The 15,808-nt window shown below is 37.3% G+C and overlaps 1 protein-coding gene across 1 annotated transcript in view; it reads left to right on the plus strand.

Annotated features, from left to right (window-relative positions):
- The window catches only part of MAN2A1 (mannosidase alpha class 2A member 1), a gene marked incomplete at its 5' end in the record, with an annotated part of 128,091 nt that overhangs the window by 9,245 nt on the left and 103,038 nt on the right, over positions 1 to 15,808 (plus strand). The window contains 2 exons of the mRNA XM_084304915.1: positions 3,203 to 3,463; positions 15,397 to 15,541. Coding sequence (XP_084161041.1) covers positions 3,203 to 3,463; positions 15,397 to 15,541 — 406 coding nt within the window. The remainder of the gene's footprint in view (positions 1 to 3,202; positions 3,464 to 15,396; positions 15,542 to 15,808) is intronic.

Raw genomic sequence — 15,808 nt, forward strand, 5'->3', positions numbered from 1 at the left:
CATTTCTAGTTTGAGACACAGTTGTTTCTGAAATTTAATTCTAATAGCTGGTGTGTTGTACAATGGAAACTTAAAATATTTTTTTTAGTGTCTACAGAAACTTCGTTGCCTGATAGTTAGTTTGCAGCATGAGGCCATAGTTACGTATTTTTACCTGTAGCTTTTTATTTGATATTTTGCTTTCAAGCTGAGTTGGTACATGTCCAGTTTAAAATCTTCATAAGAAACATGATGCATCTCCTAGTCTTTCAAAAAAAAGAAAGCAGGTAGTCTTAATTAGCATCCTTCGTTAGTTTCTACAGTGGGAATTCTGGTAAGATTTCTATCTCCAGCTAACAGAATATCTGTCTCCAAAGTTCTGTGCCTAATATTCTAAAAATCACTGCTGCTCAGTGTTCAAGGTAGGCTTGAACTCTCCACCATAAAAATAAATTATTGCTGGAATTACGTAACTGTATACATTTTTTACTGGAAAATGAACAGGAAGCAATCTACTGTCTCAGCACACAAGAAACAGGGAACTTAATTTAAAAGAATTTTACCACAGAATACACAGTGAAATGGTAGAACTTAATGCAGATATTTTGAGGTTTAAATTATAAAAAAAAAATAAAAATTAAAAGAATGGTCCATCTAATAGATATGAGAAGTGTGACTTGACCTCCAAGTTTGTAAGTTTGTGTCTGACTGACAGAAGTTGGCAGTATATGCCAATGGAAGGTTCAGTCTAACCACGTATTCAGTGTTTTTGTAACTTTTGGACAGAGACAATACTTAGCTAGACAACATAGAACAGATCAGTCTTGTAACCTCCTGCAAAGTAGTTGACAGGCTATTGCTCAGCAATATAATATTCTTCTCTTGTAGGTAGAATATTTCTAGAACATACATGAAAGAGAAATTTTAAACAGTTCTCTGATTTTACAGTTCAAAGGAAGAATATATACTGGTGGGGTAGGTGTGAACAGCATTTTAGTTGCTTACACATTTGGTAACTTTGAACTAGAGCTGTGTGCAGCGAAGCAGGTAATAGCTGGTGTACATGATAGCTATGTTTTATTTTTTTAGGAATCTAAAGATCAGAGGTTATGTTGGGCAGCCTGTAAAGTCCCAATCAGTATTACTTTATGTATTTTACTTTAAGAGTGAGTGGCATAACAGGCTATTATGTGAGCAGAAAAACCTTTCTTTTGTACTTTTTGAAAGGGAAAGTACTAATTTTATTAAAATGGGTGCATACCATTTTTAATGTATCGTTTGGAAGATTTTAGTCTCGGTTGTTTCTTTTATGCCACCAGGGGGCATGGGACTACACTTTTTTCTTTCCAGTGCCCTATCATCTGCATATTGATCTCCTGTTTTCAGTTATTCTGTTTCTAGTATTTGTCTTTAAGCAGTTTAGATTCTAAGATTTTGGTCCTTCATCTCAATTAACTTATTCTGGATCTATTGTCAAAATATATTTTTGTCTTTTGGGAAATAAAAAGGTTTCACGTGTGTTGAATTTTAAAACCTGTTATTTTCAGGATGTATTGAGATAAGAACAAAGAAAAACACTGGGTCAGCATTTTACACAGCCCAGAAAAGGAGGGGACAAACCTACTAACTGTAAAATATTACACCTTATCTTCTATAGAATTATAAACAACTCCTATAAAGATGAAATTGCAGAAATGGCTAGTAGATCCTAAGAGGTTGATTGGTATCTCATATTTAGAGAAGTTTTTTATTCCTGCAGACTTCTTGAACAGGTTTTAAAAGAAAGTACCCATTACAATTTACAAAGGAGGCTTAGTCCTTTGCAAACTACAGCCTAACTACAGAAGTTGGAATTAATTGGCATTTGAGGAAGGCAAATTGTATCGTAAAAGCAAAATGCAAAAGGCCTCAAGTAAATGATTGCTAAAGGGGGAAAAAGTCTCATGCATCAAGGCTGTTACTAATAATTTTCTGTATTACTTGGTGTCAGGGGAAAAAACAGGAAAAGCATTGGTGTCAGGGAAAAGTTTAACTTGTCATTAAAAAGCATAGATCACAGAATAATTGTCTACTGAATATGTGTTATTTGTGATGAATGCAATGGGTAAAATGTGAACACCCAAATCTGCAGCGGGTTTTATTACAATGAAAGCTTTTTGACAGAACTTAATCAGACGTTGTATATTTTGGGGTCTGACCACGACTTTAATAATGGAGAACAAACACACAGTTACTTTCTATCTTTTGTTATTGTTAAGTTGAAATCTGCCTGAGGAAAGAAAGAAATTATTGTTAAGCTGAAATAACCTTAAAAACATTTTAAATGATCTGGCCTTTTGTGAGTATGGAAAAGCTAACACACTAATATTTGAAAAAAGCATACCTCAAATCATTTGGAATGGGTGGCTAGTACATCAGAGAGCATTTCCAGGCATTTTCCCCTCCTATGCTACCTCCAGGTGCTGGTATAATATGGTGATTAAATGCTTTGAATTGTTTTGTGCTGTCTGCCTGCCCCTCTCTTTCCAAGTTGCTTTGGAGATATGCTGACTTCTTTCAGTGCATGTTGATATTATCTTCTGTCCTTCCTTTCATGGTATACATTAGGATCATCTTTAGAATCCTGTTCTTCAGCAACTGAACATGATCTAAATGAAACTACTATTAGTTTGAATTGTCTTGTGAAGGAATATATTAATGTTTGTCCAGTTACATAGATTATTCCTATGAACAAGTGGTTAAGGAATCTTTTATGAGCTTCTGTTAATTTCTATCCAAATTTTGCTGAAAATAAGAAACTTAATATATACTGAAACAGTTTTTCCTTGTACATGTAAAGTATTAAAATGTTTACATCCTTTTAATTCCATCATGATGGGACTGCCTCCTATAAAACAGCTTTCTCTTTTGTGTCCTAATATGATGGCAAATGAAAATATTAGATTTTTTTTAAGATGTTTGATAGACATGGAAATTTTGAATTTGGCATAATTAGTATTTAAAACAATGTGACTTTTAAAAAATATCTTTTTATCACTTTTGCTGTATTCCATTATTCTGAGAGGAGAAGGTCTCTTATGTTGGTTCAATTTCTTGGTTTGTCTTTATTTAAGACATAGGATAAAGATTATTTATTCTGTGTGATGATATACTACTGTGAAATTGATTTTAAAAGATTGTCAAGAATGGGTCTGAGAAAATAATCAACTTTTTTTTTTAACAGGGTCAACTTTCAATATTGCAAGAAAAAATAGATCATCTTGAACGCCTGTTGGCAGAAAATAATGAAATTATTTCAAATATACGAGATTCTGTGATCAATCTGAGTGAATCAGTAAAGGATGGTCAAAAAAATCCAGAGGCTATAAACTTCAGTCAAGGGTCTCTTTCTGAGCTCTTTCCTTCTGCTTCTGTTCCACTTGCCGTTGATTCTGAGGATTGTTTGTTTGCTTCAAAAAGTGGAAGCCGTAGTTCAGATGTACAGGTAAGTACATCTTTTTTCTTTTATTCTTCTGGAGTACTACCTTTCATAATTCTCAAAATATCCAAGTACTGGTAAAAGCTTAGGACTAATCACCTAATCTAAGATGTAATAGAATTGTTCAAGTGCCTGTTGTGTTTAAAGGAAAATGATATGTAACAGTTCCTTTTACCTTTTCTAAGCTGTCTAGGAAATAGTATGTGATTAAGATGACCCAACATATCAGAATGCTTTAAAGTTATTAAGAGAAGACAACCTAAGATTAACCACTGTTTATTGTCCAGTACTCTCAGAAGCTCTGGGGAAAGAGTTTGAGAGTCTATTTTCCCAGATTCTTCTAAAGCTGATATAAAATAATGTGGAAATAGTATATAGACTTATAAGCAGGTTTTACACTTGAGGGTTACATGTGTAGATAGGTCTTGAGGGTAAGACAAACCATGCTTAAAAAGTAATCATTTAAGAAAATATCCAGTATTGTTTGCCCTTTGGAATACCATTTTTGTGTTTTGGCATTCCAGTGTGTCTCCAGTTTTTATAGGCACTTTGATCAGAAAGGAGGAACATATACTATGTCAACTGGTTGGCATGAACTGGACTGGTTGAAGTTTTTAAAGTCAAATGCTTCAAGTTGAATTTATTTTGCTTTCTGGTGATGCCTGTGAGTTCATTGACTCTTATATATTCAGTTTTAATGGAGTGTTTCAGGAGTGCTATGAATACTGTGTGAAGTCTGTGATCTGTACTGTTTTGGGGAGTCTTGTGGGAGTACTATAAATATTCAACTACTCTAAAGCAAAGATTAAATTCTGAATACCAGCTTTTTCTCTCATTCTGAAAATGCAAGTATTTCTATTGTAGGAGAAAGACATGGACTTGAGATGAATAAGTATGCATCAGAACAATTGTAACCTCCGATTTATCATTTATAATGCCTTTAAGCTCTTCAGGGATAGGCACTACCTTAATATGTCTCTTACAGAGGAAGCAGTTTTTTAAAGGCAGTAATATCTAACTGTTCGTATTTGTATTATATATTATAATTTCTGTACAGGAAAGTGAAGTAGGTGGGCCTTTACATCTTTTCAAGTTACTGGATCGTTAACAGGTTATTCCTCACACAGTCTGTTAATATGTTAAACAGCGCACTTTTTTTAGGTACATTAGAAATAAGCTAATGTGAATTGATGTGAATTTTGGGGTGAAATGTTTTGGCTTAAATTATTGGACCTGTTAACCTGTTGTGAATGGAAAGTATATACTAAAACTGTTCGCGTGTTTCATATCACGTATGTGGCATGTCAGAACGTGTACTTGCTATCATTTAATGTACCTACTCTTCCTGTACTCATGCTTCATTTCCTTGCCTTACCAGGCTGGGAAGGTTGTAATATTCTTCATGTCACTGCATCAGTACCTTGTACTCAGCAGATTATCAGCCATCATCCTTAAGTCACTTTAATACTGATTTTTCTCATCCTGTGAGTCTGACCTACATTTCAGTTACAAGAATCGAAGACCTTGATTTTAGCAGAATTTTGGTAATAATAAGTTAGCCTAAGTTAACTAATCTGTTGTTACACCTGAATACCAGCTTTACTATTTAAAGCTCCACCAAGCCTGAGGTGTTCTGCAAGTTTAGTTGATTTTTTTCTTCTAGATTTTTATAAAGACTGAGAAATTCTGAGCAGATTATTTGAAGAACATTGATTTTTTTTTTTTAATATTTTAAATACTTAAACAGCTTATGTTTAAGCATTAACTTAAAAAAAAATAATAAGAGAACATAGGTGAGACTTGATATTTGGATAATGAGAATGAATGCAAGAGATGCTTCGCTGAATAAATTGTGGAAATCCATTTTAGTCATACATAATAGAGAGAGCATTATAAGAATAGATTCAAATATGGATTAAAAACCTCTAACATTTCAGTGAGTAATATTACCAGGTCTTGTTACTCCAAGAGATTTATTTTCTGTTCATAAGTTGGAGAAAACCATTTACTAATAGCATGAGAGCCCAAAAATTCTTGGATAGGATAGTTGAATGATGTTTTCTCATGGAAAAAAAATGTAAAACAAAAAATGATGCACACCATTACATATGGTGTAAGTAGGAAGGATGCTGTAATAGAGCTGACTGCTCAAAATAACATTGAATTGAGAATTGATGTCATTCAGATTAAATGCAAGGCTAATGCACACTTTTTCAAATGGCTGAGAATGGAACTAAGTTCACAAAGTGAAGAACTCTGGATGAAATATTGTTATGACTTGACACTTTTTTATGTCAGTAGTTCAAGATGTGTCTGGAATTTGTGCTTGAAGATAGAAATCTCAACAGCCATCATGCTGAGCTGGAGAATCTTATAACTGATGGTGAGGTGTGTCCTTGTTGTCCCTTTCAACTACTGAACCATCTAACATTGTACTTCGCAATGTTGCTCTGTTTAAAAACAAGGCATAAATCAGTTCTAACAACAACAAAAAAGGTGGCCTGAAGAGGCATGAACCGTGTTTCATTCTGTTCAGTGTTCACTGAGGCAAGTGCTTGCTCAAGACTTGTGTTACTTCAGCAGTTTGAGTCCCTCAGTATAGAGAAGCAATAAACGGATTTAGGGAAGAAAAACAAAATAAAACAACAACAAAACATGCAATTGGTAAGTTTTCATATGCTTTAACTGAAAAGCCTGTAACAATATGACTGTCTTCTGAAGCAGCCATACTGAAATCAGGGTGCATCCTTTTATTAATTTTGTTGACTGTTTTTACCAAGACCTTTCTTATTTTATCAGTATTTTATAAATAGAAAAGAAATTGAAATATCTCAAGGAAGTACTTGTCTTTTATTGTGGTTCTTACTGACTAGGTATTCCAAATTTGTTCTTAGTTTGCAGTCATGTAACCTGGTCAAGTGAAGAGGTAACTTTTAATTAATGCCTTTGACCATTCTTACTGTGGATGCTGTTGCACTAAAAGATGAAAATGGCATCTGTCTTCTGGATGTTTTGGCATAAGTGCAGTGAGTTTGGCCTAATTTGGCTTGGGTTTACACCAGTGAAAGTTTTTGAATCCTACTTTTTTCCTGGCTTTTTTCTTTAAACCAATGCTGATCAATATTAAAATCATAGAATGGCTGAGGTTTGCAGGGACCTCTGGAGATGATTTGGTCCAATCCCCTGATCAAGTAGGGCCACCCAGAGCAGGTTGCCCAAGACCACATCCAGGCAGTTTATGAATACCTCAAGGATGCGGATTGCACAGCCTCTCTGGGCAATCTGTGCCAGTGCTCCATCACGCTCACAGAGGAAGTGTTACCTACTGTTCAGAGGGAACCTAGTATTTCACTGTATGCTCATTGCCTCTTGTCCTGTCACTGGGCACCGCTGAAAATAGCCTTACACTGTCCTCTTTGTATTGTTGCTTCAAGTATTTATTTACACTGATGAGATCCCTGAGTCTTCTCTTCTCTGGTATGAAGAGTCTGTCCTCTATCAACCTTTCCTTGTAGGAGTGTTGCTACAGTCTTTGTCATCATTTTGGCCCCTCATTGGACTCTCCAATGTGTCCATGTCTCTCTTGTACTGGGGAGACCAGACCTAGGCACAATACTTCAGGCCTGGCCTTGCCAGTACCAAATAGAGGAGAAGGATCACCTCCTTTGACCTGCTGGCAATAGTTTACCTAATGCAGCTCGGAGTACCATTGGTCTTCTTTGCAACAAGCACTGACCAGCACTGACCCCTGAGATACACTGCTAGTTACTGGCTTCTAACTAGATTGTGTGCTACTGGTCACCACTTTCTGGTCAGCTGGTTTTCCACCTACCTTACAGTCTGATCATCCAGCCCATACATCAACAGATTCTGTATTAGTATTTTAAGGAAGGTGGTTTTTTCTTCCCCCTGTCTTCATGGCCATCTTTCCTCAAGAGCCTGTGTCCCTCCATTGCCACGCTCCTGTCACTGGAGCCATCCTGCTGTGTCTCACTTCAGGCCTGTTGCTTGTCAACCCTGTCAGTCACTCTCTCATAGGGCTGCTGGTAACTTTCTCCTGTATCCATCGTTCCCAGTTGTCTCTCCCAAGCAGATGTTGATCTGCAAATAGGCTTTGATGGTCACAGAACCCAAAATCCTGTTGTCATCACCACTTAAAGCAATGTCAAGGCACATGCAAGACCAGGAAATGATCTGAGACAGCCAGCATGGCTTCAGTAAGGGCAAATCGTGCCTGACCAATCTGATGGTCTTCTACGATGAAGTCACTGCATCAGTTGACAAGGGAAGACTGACTGATATCATCTACTTGGACTTCTGTATGGCCTGTGACACTGTCCTGAATGACATCCTCCTGATCTTCAAATTGAAGAGAGATGGATTTGAATGATGGACACGGAATTGGCTTGAAGGTCGCATGCAGAGAGTGGTAGTCAATGTCTCTTTGTCTTAGTGGAGGCTGGTGACAAAGTGGTATTGCTCAGGGGTCTGTCTTGGGACTGGTGCTGTTTAATGTCTTTATCAGTGACGTAGACAGTGAGATCAAGTGCACCCTCAGCGAGTTTGCTGATGATACCAAGCAGAGTGGTGCAGATGATATAGCAAAAGGAAGGGACTCTGTCCAAAGGGACCTGGACAAGCTTGAGAAGTGGGCCCATGTGAACCATGTGAGGTCAGGAATCCCAGATGTGAGCGTGGACTGGGAGAAGAATTCATTGAGAGCAGCCCAGCAGAGAGACACTTGGGGGTTCTGGTGGATGAAAAGCTTGACATGAGTTAGCAGTATGTGCTTGCATCCCAGAAGGCCAACTGCATCCTGGGCTGCATCAACAGAGTGGGCAGCAAGTGTAGGAAGGGGACTGTCCCCCTCTGCTCTGTCCTTGTGAGGCCCCACCTGGAGTGCTGCATCCAGGTGCGGGGCCCCCAGCACAAGAAGGATGTGGAGTTGTCGGAGCGGGTCCAGAGGAGGGCCACAAAGATAATTAGAGGGCTGGAGCACCTCTCCTATGAAGAAAGGTGGAGAGAGCTGGGGCTGCCCATCCTGAAAAAGAAAAGGCTCCAGGGAGACCACATTTCATCTTATCAATACTTAAAGGTAGTTTATAAAAAGATGGAGTGCAACTTTTTGTTAGGACAGATGACAGGACAAGGGCGAACCATTTTAAACTAAATGAAGGGAGATTTATATTAGGATAGCATCCCTGCCTATGACAGGGGGGTTTGGAACCCTCCCCATACATTTCCCCCTTAGTGGTAGGATTGAAGAGAATACCCTCTGGGCCCCCATTTCACTGCTGCCCCCAGAACTCTAGTCACTTCTGATGGGGTATGCTTTCCCCCTGGCAGTATCATTGCTGCCCCTATGGAAAAACAGGGAGTAGCAGTGAGAGGGTCAGACAAGCTATGGCAGTCCCTCTACCACATCCTGGGTCTGGACTCTGACAGGCAGCAAACTTCCCTAGGTGGCATGTTGGGTCATTGAGACATTTATTTCAGAGAACTGCAAGATCTGTTTCCTGAGTTGCATTTCCCAGAACTTGCACAAAAACTCGTGTGAGCATGGATTGAGATCACTTTTTACTTAATATGTATTACCTTAAAATTACGTATTTTTTGGACTGTAGAAACTGGTATCTTGCAGACTGCAGAAGCTTACTTGTGGAACTCAAGCTCGATCCATAAGAAGAACTCACAGGAATGAGTACAATTCCATGAATGGTTGCTTTTTAAATAAATCTGTCTTCATGTCTGAAATGTCGAAAGAGTTTATCAGTATTAAGGTCACTCATTGGTAACTGGCAAATTTACTGAGTATACACTTGACTTTCTGCAAAGGTTTCATTTCATAGAAGAATTATCGTTCTTCAAAAATAAAGTTCTAGAATAGAAAGAAAACATGGTATTAACCTAATATTCATATAACCTTACTTGTCCTCCTTGAACTAGCAATACAGAATGCATGTCTGGAAGCACTGTACACATGTGTGAACAGCGATGATGTTCAGAGGTGTAAGCAATTTCTGCAGAGTTGTGATGTGATATCATCTCATACAGCTCGGATATTTAGTGTAGGCCCAGATGAGGCACTGCTAATCCTAGCATTATGGTGGCTTGTATTCCAGTCTAACACTGCTTGCTTTTCTTCATATCTTATGCTAAAGGCCTGTGGTGGGTGGACCTTGGTTGGCTACCAGATGCCTATGCAGCCAAGGTCAATGCACTGCAGTCCTCCACCTGGGGCATGATAAGGACAGTGACTGGGAGAGGTAATGGGAAAAACCCAGACTGGACATTGCCAAAGACTGAAATACTTGCGGGGAATCTGTTTTGTGATTTGCTGAAGGGACAGTGGGTAGAGTTTCACTGTGTTTGTGTATTGTCCACCTTCGTCAATGTTGTGATAATGTCTCTACGATTTTGTTGTAGGTCTATTTTTGTAGATGTAAACAAGTCTGTGAAGAGTATGTGATGATTTTCATTTAAATAAGAGTTCTTAAATATATGTTTCACAGAGGTGAGGTTGGAATGTACTGGGTATACAGGTGCCCAGGTGTTGGCCAGGGGCTATGTGGTGCAGAGGATTCCAGCCAGCTGCAAAACAGCTCGACTGCAGGGCACAAGAGAGCTCTTCCACCAAGCTGCTGGTGCCTCTGGGAGAGTGTGTTTAAGAAAGGGCAAAGTGCTGTGCAGGAGCTGTGAAAGACAGGAATGAGGAAAAAAGTGTGTGAGAAACAACCCTTTGAAAAACAAGATCACAAAGGAAGGGAAGGGAGGAGGTGCTCCAGCTGCTAAAACAGGGGGGAGAGCCTCTGGAGGAGCAGGTATTTCCCTGCAGTCTTTGGAGGATGTGGAAGCATGTGGATCCCGTGGTCCACAGGGAACCCATTCTGGAGGAGTTCATGAAGGATTGTGGAAAGAACCCCTCCCTAGGATGAAGGAGCAGCACACTGGGCACAGCCGCCATTCACCCCCCCCCCCCCCCCCACACACACACACCTCTTGGGAGGAGTTAAAAGCATTGGGAATGAAGGAGTGAAGGTGGACATGGGAAGAACGGGGGATGTGGAGGAGGTTTAGATTTTGATTTTTGCTTTAGATTTTGTCTTCTCCGTCCAACTCCATTTAAAATGGCAATAAACTAAAAAAAAGTTCCCTAAGTCAAATCTGTTTTGTCTGTGATAGCAACTGGTAGGTGATCTCCCTGTCTTTATTTTGACCCCAGAGCTTTTCATCTTATTTTGGCAGCTGTCCTGTAGAGGGGCAAGGTGGTGAGAGAGCACTTAGGCTGGCATCTGGCAGCAAGCCAAGGTCGACTCAACTCAAAACTTTAATTTCTTCAGGCAGATGTTTGTTTCAGATCTATTTTTTTTCTTAAGTTACCTGGCTGGACAGAAACCTGCTACCACTGGAATGTTTTAACTCTTATGATGTTTATATAGTAAGTGACTCCTGTAGGCCGCTTTTGTGGAATTCAAATGTTTGTTGAAGAAAGTTTGTCAGGTGTACATTTGTATTTCATTACTCCACCCCACCCCCTCACACACACACACTTTTTTTTTTTGCATTGAGATACTACTCTGGAGATGGTGTTTAAAAAAAGTTCTTGAGTCCTCTTTCTATATATCATTTTTAGTGAAATTATGTTTAAGTTGAAGCAGCTGGGGAGTATACAGTGTCTAACATGGTCAGCTTGAGAAATCAGGAGCTGCGGTTTTAAATGTGGCTGACTTTTGTTTAACAATGTGTAAAGTAACTTTGAAGTCACTTTTCCTCCTCCACTCCATTGTCTGCAGCATTTAAATCGTGCTACTGTTAGCAGCTCATCCTTCTTTCTCTATCCAATTTAAATCACAAGAGTAACATGTGAAAAACATCTCCTTTTACAGTGCCCTCCCTTGCTTGCTATCTGCTACTGAAATAGCTTTGATTGACGAGCTGCAAGGCTCATTTCCTTCTTTCACTCCACTTCTATGTATTTGGTTCAGTTTCAGCTCTTGCACTTACCAAACTGTTGCAATTCAGTTTGTAAACCCCATGGAAGCCTTTTTATGGATTATTTTTTAATATTATTTTCCTGGAGTAATGATTTGAGTTAATTCAAGGAGATACATGAGAGGAGCATAAGAGCTGACATCAGGTAAGAGGCAGAAATGGATGGGAAGCAGGATCTGCCTCCTTTTTTTGTGAATGGTGAAGCTCCTGATGCCTCATTAATGAAACTCATCTTTACTCTTCAGTGAAGCTAGCCTTTAAGAGCTTTGTGCAGAAGGTTATATAAGTTAAGTGTTGCTTTTTTTTTTTTTTTTCTCTCTGTGGGGGAACATTTTAGAAGAAATTTGAGAGAATAGCTCTGAAGAGGTGTTTTTTTTTTTTTTTTTTTTTTTCTTCAGTTCCCATACATATGTCTTTAAATACAACGTTTTAGGAATTTGCAATGAATGCATCTGCTGGTTGCATGATTCTTTATTCTAGGTTCAGAAGCATGTATCTGACTTACGGCTTTAGTGTTCTACGATACTACTGTCTGTAGAATAAAACAGTTTTCTCAGATACCAGATTAAGTGAATGCAGAAGTTATGTACCTTCAAGCAGACAACTCTATCTACAGACTCTGAGAAGCAGATAGAACAGGTAGTACTTTTACCTGAAATAGAGCACGAGAGATTCAGGCGTATATCAGGTCACAAAGAAAGAAGAGTTAAGAGACCTCTAGAGAAGACCTTAATGAAGTCTTTTATGGTCACGTTGTCTGAGAAACGCCTAACATTGAGCTTATTCCATCTTATTCCTGTCTCCTTATTTTAACCTGCTCATATTGAATTTTCTTTTTAAATTATTTTTCTACAGCTTGCATTTATCTGCATATAGAATCTTTTGAATTTTATGCTTAGTGTATTTAAATTACATTTTTTCCTGAGTAGATGCCTTCCTTTTGTTTAGATTGTTTTCCCAAGTTGAGGTCAGGTTCAATGGCTAGCTGACTACCTTTTACTGAACATGTAAAATTCCAAAGGCTGTGTGCCTGATCATTTTTCTTCTTTATATTATTATATTATTTTCTTCTTTATATTAGAAGACAACTTCTGAAATATATACCTTTGCTAGATACTCTGAATAAAATAAGTAAGGAGAGAAGCTGGGTGTTGCACCAACTATGGGTTCCAACTGTGTAAATAAAACAGATGAGAAACACATATATCTAATCTGTGCTTTGAGAATGCGGGATACAGATTTCTAAAAAGCCCATGTCCTGAAAGCTAAAGGAAATAGTGAAAAATCTAGAAAACTTAATTTGATAGAAGCCAGTTTATCTATTTACAGAAATTTGCTGAAGGTTGGCTTCGGGTAGCTAGTCGCTGGTTTCAACACTGATAGGTGGAAGAAACTGCTTAATAACAGAGCTTTTATGTTACACATCAAGTTTTTGACCTGTTATGAGTAATGATTTATTCTTGTGTTACTATATCATCATGTAAAAGTATCCCATGCAATGGGACTTTTAGTAAACACTTTATACATATACTTACCGTGCAAAACCACAACATTCAAAGCTTTTAGAAACTGAAAACTCTTATCCTGGTGTGTCTTAGAACAATTTGTACCTACCATTATAATGCTGCACTTTCTACAGCCATAAGTGTGATTCAGCAACGTGTTTACATTGGCAATCACAAACACTGTGTTGATACAGAAAATATCAGCTTCCAGTGAAGGACCTGACATGACTACATGCACATTATTGTCCTTTTAGGTGGTTACCAAAGCAATGTGTTTATGTGGTAACTTATAAATGTTCTGTCTAGTTTCCTGGTTGGTTATGTTACTTAAAGTTTTACCTTTCTCTCTTCAGGGCATTGCTTACGCCCAGAATGCTCACTGGGCATTGCAAGTGTCTGATGCTATTGTGTGCTCTCGTAGTTTTCAGTGGATCCCACATTTCCAGAGCTTATGCCTTTGACATGAAATCAATGTCCTCGATTAATTAATAGAGGAGATTCTGACCTGCTTGGAGAATTCATAAATAACTCCAAGTTTTGTTACCCCTACAGAATAAAGTCAATTTCTGCTTCATTCATTTCCTCACATCTTCTACTCGCTTTCCAACTCTTACACTATCACTTATGGTGCTCTTCCACTCAGTCTTGCCCTTGCACCTTCATTAGAGATATATGCTGTTCCTAGAGGAAACTTATGTTTGTATTTGAATTTGTAATCTCACTTCATGTATTTATCAGGTATGAACATGTCCTCTGTTCAAGGCAGGAAACTCTGTGCCCAAACGCTTTTGCACACTTTCAAGCACCAAAGTCCATACAGAAAATGTGTTAGAGTAACTCCAGTTTTGGTGATCTTCCTTTCCACAATTTCATTATGAGATTAAAGGTGTTTCTTAAACAGGAAAATGTAATCTACATCTTCCATCATAGTTCATTTGCTCTTTTCTTCATTCCCACGAGATTGTAAATATCATGTAATTTATGTGCTGGGGGAAAGAAAAGACTTTTTATGCTCTTAGACTTCCTGCTAGATTGCTGTAGCAACAGCTTAAAATAGCTGGCTTGTTCTGTTTGGGAAGATACAACATGGCATCTTGAGGTTCTGTTCTAGTTTTGTTTTGAGACTAATGTTTAAATAAATACATTATTTACTCAGTTTAAATAAATTTGTACTCTGCTGTGCTTCACTTTTAGTGGAATTACACTGAAATTATTAAAGCTCTTACCTTTTGAAAGTATTTCTTGTTTTTTAATTACCACCCAAATGCATAGCTTTGGAAGGAACTTCTTTGAATGAAGTCCTTTGTTATTACAGATAACCATACTATACAATTTCTTTGAAGCTGAGGAAAGGTTAAAGTTAATTAGTTTTGTGGAATTTTTAAATAAACTGTCTTTATTTTTTAAAAGGTCACATATATTTATATATAAAGGCTGCTTTTTTGTACACTTACTGTAAATTTATAGCTTTTCTTCAGATGTTAAAGATAAATCAGAAAGATTGAAAGCTTTTGTTGGATTTTCTTTGAGAAAAATGCCAGTTAAATAGATTTTTTTCTTCTGTAAAGTTCTTACATGATTCAAAAATAGGAAGTGAATTTTAGAAGTGTGCAAGGGAGCTATGTCTTTAAAATCGTACAGAAAGTAAAAAGCTTGTCCAGATGATTGTTTATCAGTTTCAGTCTGCTTTTAGGAAATAAGACAATGTTTCTAAATAAATAAAAGTTGGGTATGGTAACTTTGGTCTAAACTTATGTTAGAAGATTGTTTTAGAAGCTGTCTGGTATCTAAATTTCATAAGAATGTGTTAGAGTTACTCTGGAGTTACTTTATTTACCAGAGATCTTCTTATTTGCATTAACAATTGAAATGTTCTTCCTTGTATAATTAGTGTACCAGTCAACAGTATATACAAAAGGAGCTTTATTATAACAACTGACTATATTTCTGAATATTTTTACGTGATAGTTTTTCAATTCCCTTTTGTGAATTTGACTTTTGCCTCAGTCTCTCACACTGTAATCACTTCTTGCTGCTTTCTTAATCTGTCCTTTTCATCACTTACATTTCCCTGTCTATTAAGTATCTTGTGCTATTTCTGTATAATGTTTTCCCTACTTTCCTTACCCACTGCTATTGCAAGCTGTAGTCATTTTGGTGGCTTAAGGCTTTTGTTCTTACCCTTTGTGTAAAGTTTCAGTTTCCTTAGAATAGGACTTGCCAAGTGCTTCTCATCACCCTAGTTTTGTCTTGGGTGTCCTACTGCGACTTGAAACGTGCTTTTATTTGTCAATTTTCTATTAATTTACAATTCATCTCTCCTTGTAATGAACAAGCTGATCCAGTGTTATTGCTGTTACTTGATGAAAACAGCTTTGGTTTAAATTGCAGAACTTTTTTTTTATGGATTTATATTTTATATTTCTTCTACCCTTTTTTTAGATGTTGGATGTCTATGACATTCTTCCTTTCGATAATCCAGATGGTGGTGTTTGGAAACAAGGATTTGATATCACATACAATGAAAATGAATGGGACAGCGAACCGCTTCAAGTTTTTGTTGTGCCTCACTCACATAATGACCCAGGTAATATTTTAACCATATCGATTTGGGTATCTAGAGGCTTTTGAATTAAGATACATATATATATGTGTGTGTGTATATATATATATATATATGTATATATATATATATACATATATATGTATCTTAATATATATATATGTGTGTGTGTGTGTATGTATATATATATACATACACACACACACATATATATATGTATCTTAATATATATATATTATATATATATATTATATATCTTAATATATATACTTATGCAATTTCTGTTAAAAT

This window comes from Netta rufina (assembly GCF_964035555.1).
Source record: "Netta rufina genome assembly, chromosome: Z".
Taxonomy (NCBI): domain Eukaryota; kingdom Metazoa; phylum Chordata; class Aves; order Anseriformes; family Anatidae; genus Netta; species Netta rufina.